This window comes from Crocuta crocuta, unplaced genomic scaffold (genome assembly GCF_008692635.1).
Source record: "Crocuta crocuta isolate KB4526 unplaced genomic scaffold, BGI_CrCroc_1.0 scaffold237, whole genome shotgun sequence".
NCBI lineage: Eukaryota > Metazoa > Chordata > Mammalia > Carnivora > Hyaenidae > Crocuta > Crocuta crocuta.
In genome coordinates, this window is record NW_027531914.1 from 78,595 (window position 1) to 102,991 (window position 24,397).

The following is a 24,397-nucleotide window of genomic DNA, read 5'->3' on the forward strand; positions in this document are numbered from 1 at the left end:
GCAGCGCCCTGCCCTGGTGAGGTCCGCGCCGCCGCCCGGGAAGAGCCCACCTGCCGGTGCGAGAGCAGCCAGTGCGGAAAGCGCGACCTGTCGGGGGCCTGGCCACGCAGTGCCTGTGGCTCCGGGCGCCCTCGCCCCGGCTCATCTGAAGTTCAGCCCTCGGCTCTGTCGCGGGCCCCTCGCGCCCTCGGGGGGNCCCGGCAGGTGGGGGCCTCGGCCCGGTGCTGCCGCCGCACGACAAGGTGTCGGAGCACATGCTGCGGCTCTATGACAGGTACAGCGGCGGCAAGCCCGAGGCGGGACGCACGCAGGGGCCCTCCGAGCGCGGCTCTCAGCCCCTGCGCCCCCCGCCGCTGCGCGAAGGCAACACGGTTCGCAGCTTTCGAGCCGGAGCAGCAGGTGAGTGCCCGCCGTCCCGCCGCAGGTTTCTCCCGGGATCCCCCACCCCCACCCCCACACACTGCCCCGCAGCTCCGCGTCTGCTCTCCGCTCTCTAATGCTACCTGGAGACCTTCCCGCACCCTCTGCGGCCGCCCGCTGAGCCCCTCGGTCCCCTCACACCCCGCGTTTCGCCAGCCACGAATCTCAGTTTTAGAGCCTGACTTAAGAGGGAGATCTGGAGAGAAGAAAGGCGCTGAGCAGCCGAGTAGGTCGCGGTGGGCTGGAGGAAGTGGCTGGGAAAGGGTGAGGGGCTGTCCCCTGCCCGGCGGAGCCCTCCCGCACTGGGCGTCTGCAGCGCTCCTGGGGTCCCTCGTCCTGATGTTTCCTAAGCCAGCCAGCGGGAGTTCCCCAGGACTGGGCTTTAGCCGTGTTTACCTAAAGGCAGATGTCATTTTATGCCAACCTGAGGCACCGGAGAGGAAAGTCACACTTGAACTAGACGCGTTCCCTCGCCTTTTAGACAGTGGCTTTTCCAGCCCTTGCACCCGCTCTTGACTCGTGTTCTCTGTGTTGCTGTATTTGACACTTTCTGTTTGATAGTCCCTTGGTGGCAAACAACTGCACCAGGTGGTCGAGTGTTTGGATTATTTAAAACCCATCTGGGCAAATAGGGATTGTACCTAGTCCACCCTGGGAGGAGAGGGGGGTGGGGAACGGGCGGTGGACATCGGTGGAGGTAAACACCTCTTGGAATCTGCCGATGAAAATCTGCTCATCCCATTTTTCAACACACAGATCACTGCGGAGCGAAATTCATGGTTTAACAAGGCTTCTCCTGTCCCCTGTGGTAAAGCGAATAACTTATGCTAACAGCCTGCCTCTCTTGTGCTAACAGCTTGAGGGAAAGTTTCCTGGACACCGACTGGGTTTATATGCTTTGAAGACACATCAGGCTTCCCCCCTCCCCCCCACATTCACGATAAAGGGAAATGTAACTGCAAACCCTGTCTTCAGTGAACCGTTGAAAAATAGCCAAGAATCTTCAAGTTAGGAGGCCTTGCCTCATGCTCTCTCCATTCTGTCAGGATCGCTAGAAAGAAATCTCCCAAAGCCTTGATATGTAGGACTCCTGGAATAAAGGAAAACCAAAGCATCCATCAAGGAAAGCCCTCGGCTGACACTGTAAATACACTCTAGAGCTCCTAGGCATGATGACATTTACAATAAATGTGAATTATGCTTTCTAATGGAGGAGTCTTTAGTTAGAGTCTGAGCTGAACCAGATTTTACTTTCTTCTTCAAACCATGAACATAATGGGTAAAGGGCCGCCCTTGCCTCAGCATGCCAGCCACTTGAGGAGCCTGTCCTCACAGCTGACCACACCAGGGAATGCCCTGTTTATTTCAGTGCAACCCTGAGAGCAGAGCCCAGTGAAGGAGCAGTGAGAGAACAACAGGAATTGGAAAGAAGTTGGGTGCACAAGGCAGGTGGCAGTAAATGAAGATACTCAAGTGGCTCTTCTCTTGATAGTCATTCTGTGTGTGTGCGATATTCCTAGGGAGTAGCCAGAGCACCCAAGAGACAAATAGTATTTTTTTTCTGTCAACAAGTTTCATTTTTAGTATGAATCACAGGGTTTAGGGGTGGAATGTGAATTTGTTTCGTTCACACCTATTGCGGAGTTGTTTGTATGTTTGTTTTAGGCTGAGTGAACCACGTGTGGGAGAGGGCTAAGGATTTGAATAACTCAGGCTCCATGGACTTCTGGGCTTCGGCTCATTCTGTGCGTTATAATTTCAGTGTCCCTTATCAGCCTCACCGGTCTTATACCATCAATTGATAAACTCTGATGCGGAGGCCAGAAGTTCCCTTGAAATGATGAATTGCAGCTTGAAGCATATATACAAGGCTGTGTGCCCTGATAAGAAAAGTAATCCGTTTAGCATCCTAGAGACTGTCTTAATGACTTATTCATCAAACATAGACACTGGTTTTTGTGGAAGCTTAAGTGTCATGTTACCGCATTGGAGACTCCTGGAGAGGTGGTCCGCGTTGGACCCCTTCCAAGAGTGTTTAGTTACTAACACACTAAAAAGACCTTATTATAAGGCAATTCTGGCTCTAAGAAGGCAGGACTTCGGGGCGGTGCTAAGGCTTTTTATGTGTGTCCCTCTCCTTTATCCATATCAGCGTTTCCATAACACTCTTTGTCTTCTGACCTATGTTCGGATATAGGTGAAAGATGCTGTCTGCTTTAATAAATCAGATATGTTTTCCAGCCCATGGTGTTTACGTTTCCCAGCATATGGGCTTCTCCATAGCAACGATGTTACAAATTTTAGTGGAAGGTCAGGTGGTGTGCTGTGTGTATGGAGTAGCTGCTGATCAGGCAGACTTTCCAAGTGCTTATCCAGACTGAGTTATAGCCTCAGAGCCCTATTTGCTCCTTGGAACATACCTGATTAAAATTATTTATTGTTCTAAACCTAGAATATCTTTGGTTGAAATGTAGCTGCTGTGGTATCCCTCTGATTACTTTCTACTTAAACCATTACTTGATGGTGGGTGGCATCCATCCTAAATACACTTTCTGCTAACCCCTTTTCTCTTCCCTCAATGCTATGCAGCGGGTGTGCCAAAACCGTAAGTTTGGAACACTCATAAGTCTTTTTGTGATGTGTAAGGGTTTACATAAAGATCGGCTTTATCTTTTCCTTTGTAAGAAGTAATTTACAAAACTATTGACGACAGAGAAGTTTAGATTTATAAAAATACACCGTACTTGCAGGGATACCAGAGGCATATGCCATCAGCTTTTATTTTAACCTTAGTCTAAGTTGTCCTTGGTTACTGTGTATAAAAAGAAGAATATTTTACAGAAGGTTTTCTCCTGGCCTGACTCTTCAGGGTACACACTTTGTGTATCACTGGTTTCGCATGATTCCCATAGCCACGTACTCTTATTTTTCTTCCTCACAAGTTTAACTTCTTTAGGAAAAGCGATTAAAGCACACATGTTCTTAGGAGGAAAGTATCATTATTTCAATTCATGAAATATAACTACAAAAAGATGACATTTCAGTGACTGCGTGTCACCTGTTTTAAAAAAAAATCACACAGACTTCATAGATCAAAGAAAATTGAGGTAATCCGGACCCAAAAGTGAATATTTTCCTTCAATGAGAAAGGGAGTGTCTTTCCTACTATGACCAAAACCATTTAAAAGTAAAGGATTATGGATTATCATTTGATGTGTTTCTGAAGTGCAAGGCTAAAATGTAAGGATTTGGGAAAGATAGAGTTAAGGGCAGATGGAGCATTCCAATAGGGATCATCCTTGTAAAATCCAGTGGTAGAACATCATGTTTAATGGGTTTAATGGCAAGGGAATATAATAACTTTATAAAACGATAGTTACCTTAAAGTTTCTGGCACCTAGAAACGAGGCTTGAAATTAAAGAGCACTCACACAAAAAAGATAATGTTTGTTTTCAAAGGACAATAGTATATCTGGAGCAGGGGATGTTGATATGTGGCTGCTTTGAATTACATACTACTTTGAATATATGACAGGCCTTAATGAAGTTTCTACTGTAATGGGCAAGACAGCTTTACAATCTCTGACATTTAAAAATCCATAATACCATGAATTCTTGATTATCTATACTAATGGAAAAGAGAAAGAGAATGAAAAAAATTATTTAAATCTGGCTTTTTAAGTATAGTTAGACATGCTCAAAGAGACCATGAGGGTCAGTGACAAAAAAATCCCCTAAGTAGGTTATTCAATCAGGAAATATTTACACATTAAAAATATATACATAACTAAGAATATATTAAGGTGATCACATGTATCTTATCTAAGCAGTGGGAATTTAGGACCACTTGGCTGACCCAGTTCAGATTTCTATAAAATTAAATTGGGACATGAATATCAAATTTGCCCTTAAGCTTTTTGGAGTTATACATGTTTATATGTAAAAGAGGCTTTATAGAAAGCAAGTTCATACCCTATTACATAGAAGAAGAAATGGATGTCATGATGTATTTACCAGACAATTTTTCAAACATACTGAGCTCATCTCAAAACCTATTATTTCTAATAACCCAGTCTAAATTTGTAGGAGAAACTCCTGTGGAAGAGGTCTTTGGAAGATGTTAACGGGTGTTATGTAAAACTGGGTCCCATGGCCAAATAAGTTTGGAAAAACTGATCATTTTTATTTGCGATGGGAACCGTCAGGGCCTTCAAATGATAGTGAGTCCTCCTAAGAGTAGATCATTTTCTCCCTGAGAGAGAATTTTAGAGAATTATGGCCCTAAGATATCTAGTTGGAGAAACACTGGTTCAGACACTTCCTAATTTCTCAGAAAAGGAAGATACACAAAATTCAGGTAAATATCACAGCTGAAAACTGTCTCATTTCTCATTTCCATTTAGTACCTATCTCAGGAGGTTAACTCACATTGTTGCTTTTTGGACTTGGGTCCAATTGTCATCATATCATCTTCCTGCTTTCATGTTTTAAACTTCTCTGAATGTAATTGTAGAGTCTTACTGTTATTAAATTTACAATTTCCCTGTTTCTTTATGAATTCCCTGTTTCTTCATTGACTTCTTCTCTGGACTTAATATTCATTAGTTCACAGCTGTATGATGCTTTTAAAAGAAAAACTACTTTATTTGTGGAAAAATTCACTGGAGAATACACACATCACTTTGTTTAAATATATCACCATTAATAACTTGGTGAAAGACACTAAAAAAAAAAAACAGATACACTCAAGACACCTATCAAATCCCTTATATAATTACCAATGTTTGTTGTATTTATTAGACATAATAAAACCCGTACCTATCAAAAAGCCTAGTGAAAAATATTGTGGAAGTTTGCATATACTTCCTATTTGCCAGCCAGGAGTTTTATTTTTGCTGCAACATCAGAAATTTTCTCTCCAAATTTGGATGGTTCTCCCATCTATTCAGTTTGTATATCCTAGCAATCGGTATCTTAATAACTTAATTTTGGTGGAGGTAGTGGAAATAAGTTTGACATCACAAGTAGTCTCGGCTTGAACTTTCCTATGCCAAGTTTCAATTCAGAATGCATTGTTATGAATATGAGCCCATGAACATAGAATTACGTAATGGAAACATTGGCATAGTATTAATCAAGTGTCACAAATATACCAGGACAATACTACCTACGTCGGACAGGGATAAATGACGACAGTGTAACTTAAGAGCACTCATATATGGAATATTTAGAAATGCAGGAAGTTGCTCATCTCTCACATGTTAGTAGTGGTTGTGTCCTAGCATATCGATACCTGGAGCAATACTTTCGGTAAAACACTTTTTAGGGATGATTTGTTTAAAGGCATAGATGTCTATTTATTTCAAACACTTAAGTGTGTAAGTCATAGAGCAGTTGGTGGAGCAGTGTGGTTATTGACTCCTTCAGTGATGGACTTACCTTTAAGACCATCTTCTCTCAGCGACAGAACCACAGTAAATGCAGTGCCTAGATTTTATTTGGGCACAGTAGGAATAAAGCATTTGGACAAACCGATGCTACTGTGTTGCCATCTTCAGCTATTTCTTACTCTACACAGTGAGCTCTATTAAATATTCCTTTCATAAAATAAAGGCATGTAATAGTAGTAGAAATGCAAGATCATTTGTCCAGTCTTCTGATTTTACAGGTAAATCAAGTGAGACCCAACATGATCTTATTTGCTTTTCCTTCAAAGAATATTGTAAAATTAAAATATTGCACAGAATTAAGCTAAAGACTGTCCAGATTAAGTGTAGCTGCTACACTTAGGCATGGTTTAAGGCAAATCATTTTCAAGCAAAGAAGAGATTCCTGGTATTTTAATTTTTCTATTACCTGAGGCTGAGTTAGGAGATCTAACGGCTAATCTGATGGCTGAATTGCTTATTAATAAAGTTATCTAATTTTGCCAGGCTCACTTTAACTCTCAAATGGTTAAGTCATACTACCTACTGTGCCAGTCTCACAGAAAGATGGTAGAACTCAATTGTGAAAATGCATTGAGGTTTAGAACCTCTGTATAAACGAGATATTCTTAATATTTTAAAAGGTGTCTCTTTCTAGCTTCCCACAAAGCCATAAGCATATGTAAAATACGGCTCATGTGCAATTGCTTATAACACAGAACAGCAATGCAAATATAAACAGGTGATAGTCTGCTTGTAATACAATCCGTAATACCCCAAAACCCGCATTCAAGGAGGTACTATTCTGCCCTGGCCTTGATGGCTGAGTGAGCAGACCTGCACTTGGTTGTAGTGAAGTTCATTGTTCTAAAGGATGATCACTGGATTAGCTGTATCAGCATCACCAGGGAACTTGTTGGATATTCTCCAGCCCACTCAAGACCATCTGAATTAAACTCAGGAGGTGGGACACAGAATCTCTATTTTAACAAGCCATCAAGGTGATTCTGATGCATGTTCGAGACACACTTGTCTAACCTCATGTCCCTAAGGTTTTGAGTATCTTATAACCAGCATCTATGATCCAGGATTGATTCACATGTGAGACCTGATCTCATCTGATACTTTTAGTGGACCTTTCTATGGACAAATGGTTTATTAATTTATAGAATAGCAAGCTTCTTTCACTTTAGAAGGTATATTCCGATCTTTGTGGTAGTCTTTTCTCTGGAGTGGTCTTTAAAGTAAGTTAATAAAGACTTATTACCCTTCTGTCATAGCTGCAGAGAGTTTGGGGCCTAATAGAGCTGCTGGAAGGGGCATATGGAAGAGGAATGTGTAAAGCAAGTCTCTGAAGTGCAAAGAACATATCTCATTTCGTTCTTGTGTTCTGAGGACCTGGTATAGTTTACCACATAGCAGGCACTCAGTAAATATTTCAGTTGAGCTGAATCAGATGTTCAGGGGACTAGATAAGAAGAGATAGTAGAAAAGCTATTAGCCAGGCAAAGGGTCCTTTAAAAAGAAACTTGCCATGAGAGAAGTTCCCACGAGGCATTTTACCATGTATATTCCAATGGCAATCCCATTCTACTTTAAATACAACTGTTCTAATAATGCTTTTTTTATTGATGAACTGAAAGGAAACACCATATGGTATCTAAACCCAAGAAGGGCTTCTGTTGACTTTGGGAAGTTGAAACTACTTGAAAGTATTTTTCATTTTGGTGTTAAGTAGGAAACATTTTTGAATCTGGTAAGCTTACACAGTTGCTCATGCAACAAATTTGACAAATATTTCTTAGGACATAAATACCGTAAAGTACTAGGAGTTCAGAGATTTATTAGGACATGGGTCTGCCCTCCGAGAGCTCACAGTCTAGGAATGCCCTGGGGCGGAGGCTAAGGGTAGATAAACTGATTAATGAACATTTTGCTATTCTAGAAAAACCTACATTATATCATCTTTGGCCATGTTTTACTTTGGACATAGAGAATGGTTGTCTTGGAATCCCATAAAACTCAGTTGTTTGACTGGCACTCTGCAAGAAAAACAAGATCGTGGTGACTTTGTGTTCTGTTTAGAAAGTCTCCGTCTTGTCTTTGCCGCGGAGCCGAAGGTGGCCGATGGCAACAGCAGTCTGGAGTCAGGAGTCCGCATACACTCAGCCAGTGACTGCGGGTGTATATGGCTCTTTCCTAGGCACCCTGGCATTCCCAGCAGCTGTACTTTGTTGGAGAGAAAAAGGTTGTCCTTAGTTACATATTTTCTGTATGACTAAAATGTTTTCCCTGCTTTCTGGGGATTTAACTAATCATCAAGATTTCATTTGGTCTATTTGTTTTAAAATCAGACTTTACGTAGAAAGCTTTCCATTATATGTTCTAATTCCCTTTGAAAACATTCTGTGTGGGCCAGCACGAAGGTGAACTTCCACTTACCACTCCCTGGGCACCACCTCAGCTACTCCTTGACAGGAGCAGAAGCCTGCCATAGCACGGCCTGTCCTAAGTTACAGTTTCTTCACTGAGTCCTTGGTTTTATTAGGCTTAGGGACTTTGTTTTCAAATAAAAACAGAAATAAGTCCTCTGCCTTTATCTATTAATCAAACTTAAAAAAATCTATATAGTTAATAGAAGACCTGGGCTTCTCTCCAAAATCAATGTTACCTCGCTGGTTCTTCATTCTTGCGTTTCCACAACGAATGGGCTGGACTCGGTGTGTTTATTCATGAAAGAAGCATTTACTGAGCACTGCTTTAGAGTTAAGCCCTATGCTTGGGGCTGAAGAGTCTGTTGAAGTTACTACAGGTGACCTTGCCTTTAAGGAGGTTTTGGTCTCAGGAAGGAGCGACAATATGATGAAAATTGTATTAGAGGCAGGGGTCTAACTGAAGGAATGGGTTGTCATGATAAGCGCGTCTCAAGAGTGGTGCCGATTCTCTGCCCTAATGATCAAGGAGAACAGGGCTGATGAAGGCATTCCAGGGAAAAGCAGCAGCAGGTGCAAAATCCTGACAGGGGTTCAAAGAGGAGCGTGGCTGAAACTCACCTGACTTCTGAAGGCTTTTTAAATTCACAGAGATGATGATTTTAGAAAATTCAAAATAAGATTATAATGCCAATGGCAAATCCTAACTAGGCTGCTGCTGATGTGTTGCCAGCCGGGAAAATCCAAGCTTGTGCTAGCCCCACAAACAGTTAGAGAACAGCGCCACCTATTGGTAGTAATAGTTTGGCGTCAAAAACCTTTCATTAGCAAGAGCTGAAAATAAAACCTGTTACAGTTCCTTCCAAGGGATCTGAGAGGTTATCTAGTGCATCTCCACACCCTCCATACCATAAAGAGACCTTCCTGCAATAGTCTTGCATTACGACTATCGTATGTTTGCTCAGTCCCATGGAAGGGTCTCACTATCATACTAGACACTTAGAAAGCCATTACATGTTGGTCTGGATTCTGCCTCCATTCAACTGTCACTTTTAGACCTCATTCTCATCTTTGACCCTGGAAACAAAAAACCCTGATCTCTCTTCAGCCCCTTAAGTATTTGAAAACAATGTTCATATCACTGGCAAACTATTTTTTTTCTTCCTTCAGACCATGTAGTCTCTATTTATTCAACCCCAACTTGTAAGACACAGTTTCCAGACCCTTCAACATCTTGGTTATTCTCTTCTGTATCAATAAATTGGTTAAAATGAGAACACCCAGAATGAAGTGTGCAACTCTAGATGTAATTAGATTGGGGTGGCAGTTAATGTTTCCTGGTACCTGAAGATTACAAACAGCCTCAAAATGTGTAAACTATTGTTTTTTTTTTCACCTGCTAAAACCCACCATTGTTTTAAATATTATTTTTATGTCAGTTTGTTCTTACTAATCAGAAAGTACACCTCAAGTACCTATTTGGAATTCAATAATTCAATAATTCCAAATAGGTAAGTACCAGCGTTTTTCAGAAGAAAAGAAAAAGTGAGCACTCTAGCATTTTTCATTTGCTGATATTCGAACATCTATACCTGTGTCTGTAGATAAGACTCAGCTACCCACGGAGAAGAGCGAGAAACCTACTGCTAAACTCCTGTTCTTACATATGCGAAGACTCTCATTTGGAAAGTTAAATTAACTTTAAAAATCCATCAAATTAAAAGCACGAGAGTATTGAGTAGATATTATCACTTATTTCCACTTTCAGGGAAGTATTTATCTCCTCATTTATTTCTCTACACACAGCTCCAGGCAACTGTCTTATTCCTGTTTTCATCCATTGTAAATACTAGGTATTTGATGGGTTGTTTGGAGGGAAAGAGCATTAACTTGCATGGAAATAAAATGTTTTAAGGTGAAAGAAGGCAAAAATAAAGTATGCATTAGAGAAGTTTAAAACTGTTTGGGCGAAATGATTGAGACTTGTAGCTTATTGTTAAAACAAAGAGGGAATCGGAGTCACCTAGAACAGCCAGGGCTAATGCACCCCATGACCTGGGTAGAAACGGCAAAGATCAAGTGCTGGGCATGATACAGCACCTATAGTTAGGAGCTAGATGTGAATTGGCAATTCCTTTTCTGAATTTTGGCAGCTTAGATGTCTGTTAGGACTTCAGAAAACTGGATTAGTTTGGGATATTTTATAAATTTCTATTGGAAATACCACTATGCAAAAACCTCCAGCATTGCTTATACTGCCAGATGTGCTCCCTCTGTTTTCCCACCCCCAAACTTCCCCTTTGCCCTTCATTCTTAAAAGTCTAGTTCAAAGATGAACTCTTCCCTGTGTATCCTTCTTCCCCTTACATGCGCAAAGTTAACTGCTCCCTCCTTGGCATTGCTCCAAGAATGTAGTTCACACCTCTGACAGCAAATAGCATCATCATGACAGAGGTACCTGCTATTGCTTATCAGTCTTTTCCCCGTGCCGCAGTGTGGACAGCAGCGGCCATTTGTGCAACCCTGAGACCCAGCGCAGGGTCCCGCACCTAGTAGGTGTTCAGCTCATGTTTGTGAAAATGAAACATTTGTTTTGCTTTGCTTCTGGTTCTTTGTTGGCTGTAGTGGATGACCATGTGAAACGCACAAATAACACAACTGAACCTATGTGTAGAATCGCTATGCCGTAAAACACTGTTGCTAAACTACCTATTTAACTCTTTTACTTCTATTTTAGATCAGTTTGTTAATCTTAGACTTTTGACTGCAGGTTGAATTAGCTACAACTGGAGGCAAAATTAAAAAGTAATCACCAAAATTTTCTTTATCCAATGTTCTTGGTAACGGAAAGTGTGCTGCATTCCAAGAAGGGAATCTTTTGCCCAACTTACTATTTGGTTTAAGTATCCATGTTTAGCAAACTCCTAGTTCTTCTCTGCACTTGGAAAAAAAATAAATGTCTTTTTTCTTCCCTTTTGGACTATATGTGACTACGAAAGTGGTGGTTATCCTAGACTGCCACAGTCCAGCAGAAATTTCATTTGAGCCACAAATGTGAGCCACATATGTAATTTCAAATTTTTAGTGGCCACATTTAAAAATATGAGAAGCAGCAAGTGAAATTAATTTTAATAATATATGATTATATTGAAATTGTTCTATACCCAGTTTCTGATGTGGGTGAGAGGGGAGGAAGTTCCCCACACCAACAAGCAATTCTCAGACACCAGAAGGGCATCTGAGAATTCAGCTCGGTCTCCCTGAAGATAGCATCAGATCCCACAGGCGAAGGGCTCAGTCCCACAAGACCACCCTCCACTTCCAAAGCCAGTCACAAGCCAAGGCTGTTACCCGTGCTTCTGACCAGCTGGCTACGTATTAGAGGTTCCCATGACCCCCTCCTTGGGTCTGATGAATTTGCAAGAGCAGCTCACGGAACTCAGGAAATGCATTTGCTTACTAGATTACCAGTTTATTATAAAAGGATATAACTCAGAAACAGCCAGATGAAAGAGGTGCATAGGGCAAGGTAGGAGAAAAGGGTGTTGAGATCCCTCTCCAGGCATGCTGCTTTTCCCCAAATCTCCATGTATTCCCCAACCTGAAAGCATTCCGAACCCCATTCTGGTAGGTTTTTATGGAGGCTTCATAAATATAGGCTTTGTTGATTACACCAGGCAATTAAATCAGTTGATGCCTTCAATCTCCCTCTCTTCTTTCCTTCTGAATCAGGGATGGGACTAAAAATGCCAATCCTCTAATCCGTGGGCCGGCTTCCCCACAAGTCCTCTAAATTCGCCTCGTTAACAAAACAAAAGGCACCTGTATGAATCTCATCACTTAGGAAATTGCAAGTGTTTTTAGGAGCTCTGTGCCAAACACAGACCAAAGACCAAATGTATGTATTTCTTATTATAAATCACGATATCGCAATATTTAACCCCATCCATCCAAATATTATCCTTTAACGTGCAATCAACATAAACTTATATTCATGTGCTATTTTACATTCATGTTTGTACCAAGTCTTTGAAATGCAGCATGCATTTTACACTGAATAGCACATTTCCATTCAACCTTAAATGGCCAGTCACTATCATATTGGACAGAAAGTTCTAGTTAGCTAACATTCACTGAGATTTTCTGAGTGCTGCGTGCTCTGCATTCTGTCAATTAATTCGCACAACTCTGAAGTCGATGCTGTTGGACTCTTTTTACAAATAAGCAAAGGGAGCCTGGGTGGCTTAGTCTGTTGGGCATGGACTCTTGACTTCGGCTCAGGTCATGATCCCAGATTGAGCCCGGGGTCAGGCTCTGCGCTGAGCATGGAACGTGCTTCGGATTCTCTCCCTCTCTTGCTCTCTGCCCCACCTGCCTTTTCTCTGTCTCTAAAAAAAAAAAAAAGAGCCAATTGAGGCTTAAAGAGCTTAGACTTTTTGCTGAGGACAGCTAGTGGGTGTGTGTGGTGGAGCTGGGTCTGGGCCACGGGGCTTTGACTTTGACTTCAAAATAGTGTACTGAACTAAAATGCTAGCCATCACAATAGGCAGCCTGACAGATTCTGAAACATTTACTAGAAGATATTGAAGATTAGACACAGGGGTGGAGACTGCTTAACAGCAGGTCACAAGGTGTCTGGAAACATGTTTGAAAGAGGGAACATTTTTTTTTTGAGGAGGAAGAGGAAACGTTTTGAAGCAAAATGTTGGGCGAAGGAGCACTATTACTTTGCCCATTAAGACACTACCACCCAGACCCTATGTAGCTCATTTTTTCCCTGCCAGGATGTCTGTTTGGCAGCCATTTGATTGCCACATACTTAGAACAGAGACTTCTCTTCCTTCCATTTTTCAACTTCCATCTGCTACAAGAAGTTTGGGTAAAAGTATATGCTACAGTGACTGGTACGAATTAAGCTAGAGTCTCTGAACAGCCCTGATGCCACGGCTTTGTTATAAAGGTCTGTAAAATATTATCCTGGTGTCATGGATTGTACAAATGTGCACAAATGGCAGCTTCCTCCTTTTCCTTCACACAGTGTTAAAAATGAGTAAAATATGTTTCCCATTGCACTTCCCTTGTGCTTGGGGACTCAGTGAACTCATTTTAAGTTTCCATGTCTTTATAGAAATGTTTTGTTTTTACTGAAATATGTTTTTGATCAAGAACATAATTTCACGATTGCGTGTATGTTTCTGAAACCAGTATGTATACGGAACAAGTGCATGGAGGGGCGCTCGGGCTCTGGTGGCTGATTCCAGGACTGGGCGTTCTTGAGTCTAACCTCAGCCTTACCGTTAATGTGGTAGATGATCTTCAGAGAAGCAACCGAGCTCTACCCTTACTAATCGATCTCTTGTTCTGTTACTCTCTCTCATTTCTGAAGAATTCGAGCACAACTGACCAATGTCAATCATTTCATCGAAAGAAGAAATTCAACTCTTAAATTTTTGAGCTGTCATAAATTTCAAGCAAGCTCCACAACAGCCTTAATTCTTTATGACACTTTTGAATGCGTGGCTCATTGTTCCTCACATGTTACCTGAATATTGAGTTAGATGGTTTTGCTTACCTTCCCTCCTCCTGCACCATAAACCTTGTGAGGCAGGTACAGTCAATGCTAGCATTGATAACAATAATCATTTATATTTAAGAAACACTTTCTGGATGCTTTATGAACTGCTTTACACACATCTAACTTAATTCTGATGGCAGTAGAGGTAGATACGATCTCCATGTTATGAATGAGAACAGTGGTGTGCCCAAAGTGGCTGAGTCAGAACCTGAATCAAGGTGAGTCTAATCCCACCAATGCTTGTAACAGGTAGGCTATACACTGCCACGGATAAGAAGATATTCCAATCCTGTGCCAGATTTACAGAGCTAGTTCTTGGTAGTCTTATAATGAAAAGCCCAAGCTCTCAGCTCTCACACCAGTACGTTTCCTGCTGTGTTACACATTTCATAGTGCTTCAGGGAAGGAAAAAAGCAAATCAGTAAAAACGGCTAATCCTTGCTTTTCATCTTTCTCTACCTTTTAAAATTACTCCTATTATCCTTTTTGTTTGTTTGTTTGTTTAATTGCGGTGAAATTCACATAACATAAAATATTTTTAAGTGAACAATTCAGCAACATTTGATACCTTCACAATGTTGAATAATCACCAAGTCTACCTAACTCCAAAATATTTCTACAATTCTAGAATAAAACCCCCGACCCAATAAGAGGTTTCTCCCTCATTCTGCATGCCTCCAGACCCTGGAAAACATCAATCTGCATTCTGTCTCTATGGATTTACTTGTTCTGGAATACTTCATGTAAATGGAGTCATACAATGTGTGACCTTTTGAATCTGGCTTCCATCGATTAACAGTGTTTTCAAGGTTCCTCCACACTGTTGCATGTACTGTAGTAGCAGTTCTTCATTGCTGTTTATGGCTTAATAATATTCTACTGCATGGATAAAAAACCCTGTTTGTTTTTCCATTCATTCAGTGATGGACATTTGCGCTGTCTCCACCTTTGGCTATTGTAAATAGTGTAACTGTAAACATGCATGTACATGTACCTGTTTTCGATTCTTTTGTCAATAAAAGAATAGAATTGTGGAGTCACAAGATATCGCTATGAACTTTTGGAGGAACTGCCAAACTTTACCACATCAGCTGAAGCATTTTGCATTCCAACCAGCAATGTAAAGTGTTGCTGTTTCTCCACATCCTTGCTAATACTTACTTTGTTTTTCATTATTATAGCTCAGCTAGTGTATGCTAGTGTATGCTAATGGTACCACAGTGTGGGTTTTATTTACATTTCCCCAGTGATTACTAATGTTGAGAATCTTTTCATGTGCATGTTGGCCCTTTATACATTCTTTTTAGAGAATTGTCTGTATGATGTTTTTGGCCATTTTTTATTGGTTTCTTTCACTTCCTGATGTTGAGTTGTGAGAATTATTTACATATTCTGGATACCACATTTTATCAGGTATATGATTTGAAAATAGTTTCTTCATCCTGTCGGTTGTATAGACTTTTTCGATAATGTCCTTTGATGTATAAAAGGTGTTTTAAATTTTGAAGTCCAGTTTATCTATCTTATCAATTTATTTATTCATTTTCCTTTTGCTCATCATATTTTGGGTGTCATTATCTAAGACTCTATGGCTAAATTTAAGGCCAGGAAGATTTTACCTGTATATTTCCTTCTAAGAATTTGATGGCTCTAGGTCTTATATTTAGGCCATTAATTCATTTTGAGTTACTTTTTGTATGTGGTGTCAGGTAGGGTTCCTGTTTATTCCTGTTTACTTTTGTTTGTTTGTTTTTTTCCTTTCTAGGAACTCTCGGAAGCAAGGGACTACACATTTTTAACCTGACTTCTCTAACCAAGTCTGAAAACATTTTATCTGCCACACTGTATTTCTATATCGGAGAGCTGATAAACATCAGCGTAAGCTGTCCAGTGTCTCGAGGATGCTCACATCATGCTCAGAGGAAACACGTTCTGATTGATCTCTCTGCATGGATCCTCAAAACTGACAGAAACCAAAGTCAACATCTCGGTCATCTTTCAGTAGATGTGGCCAAATCTCATCGAGACTTTGGGTCCTGGCTGTCTAAAGACATTACTCAACTCTTGAAAAAGGCCAAGGAAAATGAAGAGTTCCTCATAGGATTTAACATTACCTCCAAAGGACACCAGCTGCCAAAGAAGATGCTACCCTTCCCCGAGCCTTATATCTTGGTGTATGCCAATGATGCTGCCATCTCTGAGCCGGAGAGTGTGGTCTCAAGCTTGCAAAGACACCGGAATTTCCCCATTGGAGCTGTGCCTAAACTGGATAGTCATATCAAGGCGGCCCTTTCGACTGAACGGAGAAAGAAGCGCTCTGCTGGGGTCCTGCTGCCTCTACAGAACAATGAGCTTCCTGGGGCAGAATATCAGTATAGGGAGGATGGGGTATGGGAAGAGAGAAAGCCTTACAAGACCCTTCAGACTCAGGCCCCAGAGAAGACTAAAAACAAAAAGAAACAGAGAAAGGGACCTCACCAAAAGAGCCAGACACTCCAGTTTGATGAGCAGACCCTAAAGAAGGCCAGGAGAAAGCAGTGGATTGAACCTCGGAATTGTGCCAGGAGGTACCTTAAAGTGGACTTTGCGGATATTGGCTGGAGTGAATGGATTATCTCCCCCAAGTCCTTTGATGCCTACTATTGCTCCGGAGCATGCCAGTTCCCCATGCCAAAGGTAGCCATTGTTTTCTGTCCTATACTTCTGGATTCTGTAGAGGAGAAAGACACACTGACCAAGTGTGTGTTTTCATTTCTGAGATCCGTCTGGACACTTGTTTCTTGCATTCTAACATGTACTGGACAATAATGGTTATGCTTGGTTTTTCTTTAATGGTTGTTAAGGTGATATGAAGTCAGTACGGGTATGAGGAAGGATATGAGAAAAGACGTATGTGTAAAATATGTGTTTTGTGCTTCTTCCAAACACAGTGTGCAATCAGCAATGTGGTCTATTCAGCTGTGTGCAAATCTTTATCTGCCCACAATAAGCAAGCTGCAAATGACAGAAGGCTGATTGATATTGGAGAGGCTATTCAGAGAATGACTAGATGTCATGGGGAAAAGGAAGGGGAAGGACTAATTGTATCCATGCCCTATGCAGAACATTTTTTGACAAATAGTTTCTCATGAGATAAACTCGCCCTACAAGGGTCAAGATCAGGGTTGGGCCAGGTAAACTCACCTCATGAAATCCACCAGATGCTTATTTCATTTGCTTCCCTAAGAAACATCAAAAAGAAAGGTAAAATAGGGATATGGTAACTCTGTAAGCTTCTTCCCAAACTTATTTCAGCTGCTCAGAGCTTATCCGTGTCTCCTCCAAAATCAGTGGCAACCGTACTGTATCATGTTAGTACCAAGTATTCTGATGAAAATATTCTCGGAAGCTTCCACAATCCCACCTCTGCCTTGCACAGCAAATCCAAGTAACTATTCTCTTTGAAATTAGAGTTAGTAAATTACAGTGGTGCCCTCTGGCATTCAGTTAAGCTTATCTCTGAACCTCTATTCTTAGCTTTTATCAGTTTGAATCTCTGACATACAATGCAAAGGAGCTGTCGGAATAGAATTCAGAGAAAGAATAGAGATGGATTTTTTGTTCTTTTTCTCAAAACTAGAAGTGAATCAACTTTTGCTGCTGCGTGATAATGGAGAAAAAAGTCTTTTGCTTCAAAGAGTGAGCAACTTCTACTTATAGATCTTTAAAGTCTCATGTTCATGTTCTACTCCCGCGATCATTGGGATGTTTAACGGAACACATGCATAAAGATCTGACTGAACAGGGCCAGGTCAGCCTCAGGGCCAGGAACTTGACTGGAATCTCATTTTCTTGTTAGGATGTCTCAGAAGAAAAAGCATTCTACGTCTTCTAAGACTTGTCTTTCCCAAGGACTTTTGTCAATTCCATGTTCTGTATATCTAAACACAAAGTAAGAATTATTATACACTTACTATGATATAAACAGCCTTATCTGGTTTAAATATTCATAAAGGGTAGATCACTGTGAAACAAAGCCAACTGGGATAGCATGTATTATTATTTTTAAATTGTGTTCATGTTTAGTTATTTTTGAGAGAGAGAGAGAGAGAGAGGAAGACAAAACACAAGCGGGGAAGGGGCAGAGAAAGAGAGACCGAATCTGAGGCAGGCTCCAGGCTCTGAGCTGTCAGCACAAATCCTGGCATGGGGCTCAAACTCACAAACCATGAGATCATGGCCTGAGCCAAAGTCAAATGCTTAACCGACTGAGCCATCCAGATGCCCCGGGATGGTATTTAAAAACAGACCACAAAGATGCAGAATGTAACAGTGATGAATCTTATAGTGTGGGGTTGCTCTGTGGCATTGGGAGGCAAATGAACTCACAATCTGTCTCTACGTGGGTCTGATTTTTAAGTGGGTCTGTGAGTTTTCCAAATAATCTCTCATACTCATAAACTGTAATTTCTTCTATGTAGCCTGGGGAAGGAATTTGCCTTCCTGACTCCAGATTTTCAGACCCAGGGAGCCATGACAATGTGGAGCTCTTCAGTGAGTTTTCAACTACTCACTCTGGAGACCTGGTGTGGTCTCCACTCTGCCACAGTTACCCCGACTTACCCCTTCCATCTTGCTTTGACTCTTCAAAACCCTGCCGTTGCTTTGGTAGTTCAGAGATCCAAAGAATAATTATTTAAAAAGCTTGTGAGGGCGGACGCCTGGGTGGCTCAGTCAGTTAAGCGTCTTACTTCAGCTCAGGTCATGATCTCTTGGTCTGGATTTGAGACCAATGTCGGGCTCTGTGCTGACAGCTCAGAGCCTGGAGACTGCTTTCAGATTCTGGGTCTCCCTCTCTCTCTGCTCCTCCTCCACTTGCTCTCTCTCTTTCTCTCTCTCTCTCAAAAATAAATAAGCATTAAACAATTTTTTAAACCTTATAGGGAAAAGTTAAGAATAACAGAGCTAAGTCTAAGGAGGGAAGTGTGTTAGTGTGGCAGAATGATCAAATGTAATGCTTGGTCATAGCCAGGCTTCTTAACCCTAATGTGGCTGCAGATTGCCTGGGGGCATGTTGGTTCCGATCCAGTAGCTCTGGGCATAGAGCTTAATATTCTGCTGCTGCTGGTCCACAAATCCCATTCTGAGTAGCAAAGTTGAGGGTTAAATGTGGTTTTGGGAAGAAGTTACTCATATTTTCTATACAGTTGACCCTTGACCAACAACATGGGGGTTCAGAGCACTGATGTCTCTCACAGTCAAAAATCCACCGATAAGTCCTAACTCCCCCCAAACTTAACTACTAATAGCCTGCCTCCTGTTGATCGGAAGCCTTATCGATAACATAAACAGTTTAACATGTATTTGCTATGTTATATGTATTCTATATTGTATTTTTAACAATTAAGTAAGCTAGAAAAAAGAAAATACTCAGAAAATCATAACAAAGGGAAAATACATTTGTATTACTGTATCTATCAAAAGAAATCCATATATATGTGTGCCCATGCAGTTCAAACTGACGTTGTTCAAGGGTTAGCTGAATGTTAGTGTTCTCATCTTTGAAATGGGTACAATAGTATATAATAAAACAGTACTACCGACATAATAACAACAGTGGGAAAATGAAACAGTAGAACACTGTGCGCATAGTAGGAGTAGGCACTCAGTAAGTATTTGTTATTAATATTTTTATTAATGGTCATTGTTGAGACCGAGGAGAACAGAAAATTAAATGTAGGGGGCGGAAGAAAGGCCAAATAGGGAAAGGGATCAAGAGAATACAAGATGTAAGACAAGGAAAAGGTTTATAAATGTTTCTACTCCCTTTGTAAACATCACAAAGCCTAAAATAGGATTCTCCCTGCAGGTTCAACAGCCTGTAAGCTCTTCCAGTAATGTTTCTTTGGAGAGTAATAGAATCAGGACGGCATTGGTTTGCAACAACTGAACTCATCATAACATTTGTCAAAACTTGGAATGGCATCCGAACTCCAGGGAGACATAACAGGGAGAAGTGGGGAGTTTTCTCTCTGAGGCTGAGATTTCCTTTTGCCAAGTTGAGAGTGGAAGTTTGGCTGTTACATGGAGTTCTCCGTCTCTCATCACCTTGTGTGGATCGGCTTAACTTTTAAGGCTTTCTAGTGGTTCCCTTTCAGCCGTCCAGGCTCTGTGGCTTTCAGGTGGTAGAGTACCCAAAAGAATGGGAAACACGAAGCAATCTGAAGCTGCTACAATAGGGGTAATTAATAAGCATTGCTGTTATCAATACGGCTTCCAACACGGTAACCAGAGCGAACTATTAAGAGAAAAATCCAGTCGGAGCAGCAGAGGAAAATAAGGTCCCTGACCAGATCAGTACAAACACATGTGGAATAACTCAGGTGCCAAAGAACTTTCAGACTTTAGATATACATTTTGCCCCAGAGAAAAGCTCTCCCAGGCCAGACTCCTCTGCTGGCCCCCCTTCCTTTTGGCCTCCTGCGCGAAAGCCTGCTCTATATGGCGGGGCTCTCCGTCTGCAAAAGTCGACAACCTGTTCTGTAATTCAGAACAGCTGTGTGTTGCCTTTCCCAAATTCCAGGCTTTGCCCTTTCGCTGATTTCAATTAGATAGTTTCTGGGCTATCACACCCATGTGGGCTGGACTGGGAGAGTGTGGAGCAAAACCCCACGGCTCAGGTCAGGAATGAAGGCTCTTAGCTGATGACACACTCTCCCTTGCTAATGCATTTGTAATCAAATTCAACCCGAGGACATCAGGCGCCGCTTGGCAGGTGCAGGCCGGACCACTGCAGATTTCATTCACAGACACGGCCCCTTGGATTTTTCTGATTTCTAGCCCCTCCAGCCAATCTGTTCTCCCAGGGAGAGACTCCTGGAATTCTGCCATGAGATGAAAACTACCCATATAGCTCAGGCCAAGTTGTATGCCTTTGCTTCCCCTTACCACCTTAGTGGAGATGGAAAACAGAGCTTTCAAATGAAATGAAAATGATTGAGCCATTGTTGCTGACCGAGATGTGAGAGAACCAATAAGGATTAGAGGAATGGGGTTATTTTTTTTTTTAATTTCTAGGAGAGAGAGAGAGAGAGAGAGAGAGACAGCATGAGCAGGGGAGGGTCAGAGAGAGAGGGAGTCAAAGACTGAAACAGGCTCCAGGCTCTGAGCTGGCAGTCAGCACAGAGCCCGACGCGGGGCTCGAACCCACGAACCACGAGATCATGACCTAAGCGAAAGTCGGACGCTTAACCGACTAAGCCACCCAGGCGCCCCTGAATGGGATTATTTTTGCATGCAATCCTGTGGAAGCGAAGGATAGCGACAACAATAGAATTGGGCAGCAAGGAACCCAAACACTTTGAGCCAAATATCCTCCTATATAATGAAGAAATTCACATTTAATGAGATCAAAGTGATAAACCCTCCATTACTTTCCTAAGTTTCCAATTCCAATCTCTGGTCATGAAAAGATGACCTAAAAATCCTAAGTTTTGATGTACTGAGTTACCTAAGCAAAAATCACCTAAACTGATGTTAAAGTCATGTTTTACTCTCATTAAAAACAGAGACCAGGGAGGAAAATAATGCAGACCTCACTTGTGACTGGCAAATTTATTAACCTATATCAAGAGAGTCATGAGAAGTATGATCTGAACTCAAAAACAAACAAAAATTTTAGACTGGCAACATGGTTCAAATGAGCAATTAGTGCATGAATCTTTTGTGCATGACATAATGATTCTTGGTAATGGCAGCCTGATCAGAGGATTCCACAGTGAGTCAAAATGGGGAAACTCCCTAGAAAATTGAAGTTGCCTGATAAGACACAGCAAACCAGAATCAAGGGCCCATGCCTGAATTCCAGCGAGCCCACCAGAGACTGTTCATAGTTTCTGAATCTATCATTTGTGAGTTAGAGCTTAAGGAAGAAAAAAAAAGGACAGGAATTTTCCTAGGGAACACCCATGAATATTTTCCATATCTACTCTGGGTCATTTGCACAGCAACTCTTATTTTTGTTGATGGGAATTATTTCCACAGAAATAGGTAAAATGGAGGGTATGCTATTTCTTGGAAGTATTTCATCCATTTAGTAAATATTCAGTGCCCAGAGCATATACTCTTCTAGGCACTGGAGAATAGCAATGCATAGCAGAATTTATTCTTTGAGACCTCATTTTCTTAAACAGATCCACTTCTTATGATATTCAAATATTATAGGAGTCATTGAGACATTAAAAATCACAGAATAATGTCAGAAAATCTACAGTTTAAAAAAATCCTTTGGGGCATTATTATAAGCTATTTGGATCACTGAGTCTTAAGAATAAATCAGTAGAGAAAAGTGGATCGCTGCAAACATTTTCTTTGGAAATTACCAGTACTGATGAAATAACGACAGTGGCTATTGATCTCTATGGTACAATACCCATTACAGTTTCTGTCAGTTACACAGATTTTATTGATGCTACAAGGCGCAAGATACATGAAATAGAACAACATAGACTTCCTTTTCTTAAAGGGAGAATATCTTGCTTTGCAAAGCTACTTGGAAGTGAACAATTCTTTTCTACATATCCTTAAGAGTTTCTAGGAAGAAAGAGTAAAAATCCAGTTGCCCCTCATTAAGATCATTTTTTAAATGATTTATGCCTATTCACAATAAAGTTAAAGTCTAACGTATGGATAATTTCTTTAATTAAAGTTGAACGATGGGATGAGGCAAATCGGATTTGCCCTTTGTCTCACAAAAATAATCCTTTTTCTTTTTTTGTCTTTTTTTTTTTTTTAATGGTATGCCCGCTTTCTATATTATTTGCCTCTCCCTTGGTCCGTATGTACCTTAACCTTTTAACTTGTTCCAGTTTCCCATACTGGGGGTTTTAGGGGTATGAAATTAAAATATCAACTCAGAGGTGCCTCTGAGCCATGAGAAACATGGCTTGAAGTCTTGAAATGAAAAACCCAGAGTTTTGGCCTAAATCCCACTTCTGAATTGACATGTAATCTCTGGCCAGTTACCAAATTTCTGTTTCTAAATATATTTAAAATACAACTAGTTGCACCTGCCGAAGCGAGACATTGGGGAAAACCTGATGCTGAAAAGCATGGCATCTCTCCTGAAGAAGTTCGTACCACTCTGGCAATACCCGAACATTCTGGGCTTGGAAAAGTGACTGTCTGTCAAGGCTGAGCAGAGCTGCGTGGTGCTCTACAGCAAACCACATGTCTCATGCTGATGTTAATGGTTCTGTTTGGCATTTTCTCAGGAACAAATTTTTCTTTCTTGACCAAACTTCTGATATCCATGGGATAACCTTAAGCCCCCTAGAATGTTCCCAGAGGATATGGTCCACACTTAGAACTCTTAACAGGACTGCCTTGAAGTCAGAACCCATGGAGCAACAGTGACCCCCAGTGGCCAATGGGCTGGTCTTCTTAACCCCAATTTGTGCTTCTAAGAAGAGGGGAATAATTACACAGTGGAGTAATTACATCCAGTTCATCCTGGTGGCAATATTAAATAAATCAGTGCTCCTTGATGTGCTATTTTTATTTTAACAACGAAGTATAAATATCGCTATAGCAGTGGTAATAATGTGTCTGTGTTAAATAGGGTTTGTTAGGGTTCATTATGATTAACATAAAATCAAAAACAAATGGTTTTTGTTACAATCCTGTTATTGAAAACACCCTAGGATGTATTAATCCCCTGTTTGGCAACTAAATTGTTTTTAATGCAGTGATTCTGGCTTAGGTAACTGGATTCAAATACCCACTCTACCACTTACTAGTTATTTGACTTCAGACATGCCATTTAAGCTTTTTGAGACTATTTCTTTATTTTTAAAATATTTCAAAAAATGGTAGTTTTGCTATAAGGAGTACAGATACTATATATAACATGCCTGGCACATAGCAGGTACTTAATAAATGATAACCATGTTGATGGTGATGGCATCGGAATGCTGGACGGGTAATGAAGCCAGGGCATTATAAAGTTGTTGAAATGAATTCATTAGGTATGTATCTTAGTGATGAATGGGTAAGAGCAGAAAAGGAGTTCCACCTGACTTATGTGTTCTCCCATTTCTTTTCTAGTCTTTGAAGCCATCAAACCATGCTACCATCCAGAGTATAGTGAGAGCTGTGGGAGTCGTTCCTGGAATTCCTGAGCCTTGCTGTGTGCCAGAAAAGATGTCCTCCCTCAGTATCTTATTCTTTGATGAAAATAAGAATGTGGTACTTAAAGTGTATCCTAACATGACAGTAGAGTCTTGCGCTTGCAGATAACCTGGCAAAGAACTCATCTGGATGCTTAATTCAATTATTAGTTTATTTAATGGACCCCTCTTTTTTTTGCACTGCCAATGCATTTCATCCCAAAAGATTTTTTATAGTCAGAGAGAATGAGCGAATAGACTGACGATTTCCATCAAGGAGAACTGGAGTGCATTTGTCTCTGAATGTAACTATATGCAAGATTTTGGTGAATACGGACATTTATTTCTTTTTTAAAAATTCACAAAGGAAAAATGATGACTCCAACTGCTTTTTGGAGC

The 24,397-nt window shown here is 41.0% G+C and overlaps 1 protein-coding gene across 1 annotated transcript; it reads left to right on the plus strand.

Moving 5' to 3' along the window:
- Window positions 1-167: 167 nt before the first annotated feature.
- Window positions 168-24,128, plus strand: BMP3 (bone morphogenetic protein 3; the record flags this gene model as incomplete). The annotated part of the gene is made up of 3 exons (XM_077774809.1): window positions 168-399; window positions 15,619-16,529; window positions 23,937-24,128. Coding segments are annotated over 3 exons (1,335 nt in total), but the record flags the coding sequence as incomplete, so codon positions are not given.
- Window positions 24,129-24,397: the final 269 nt, after the last annotated feature.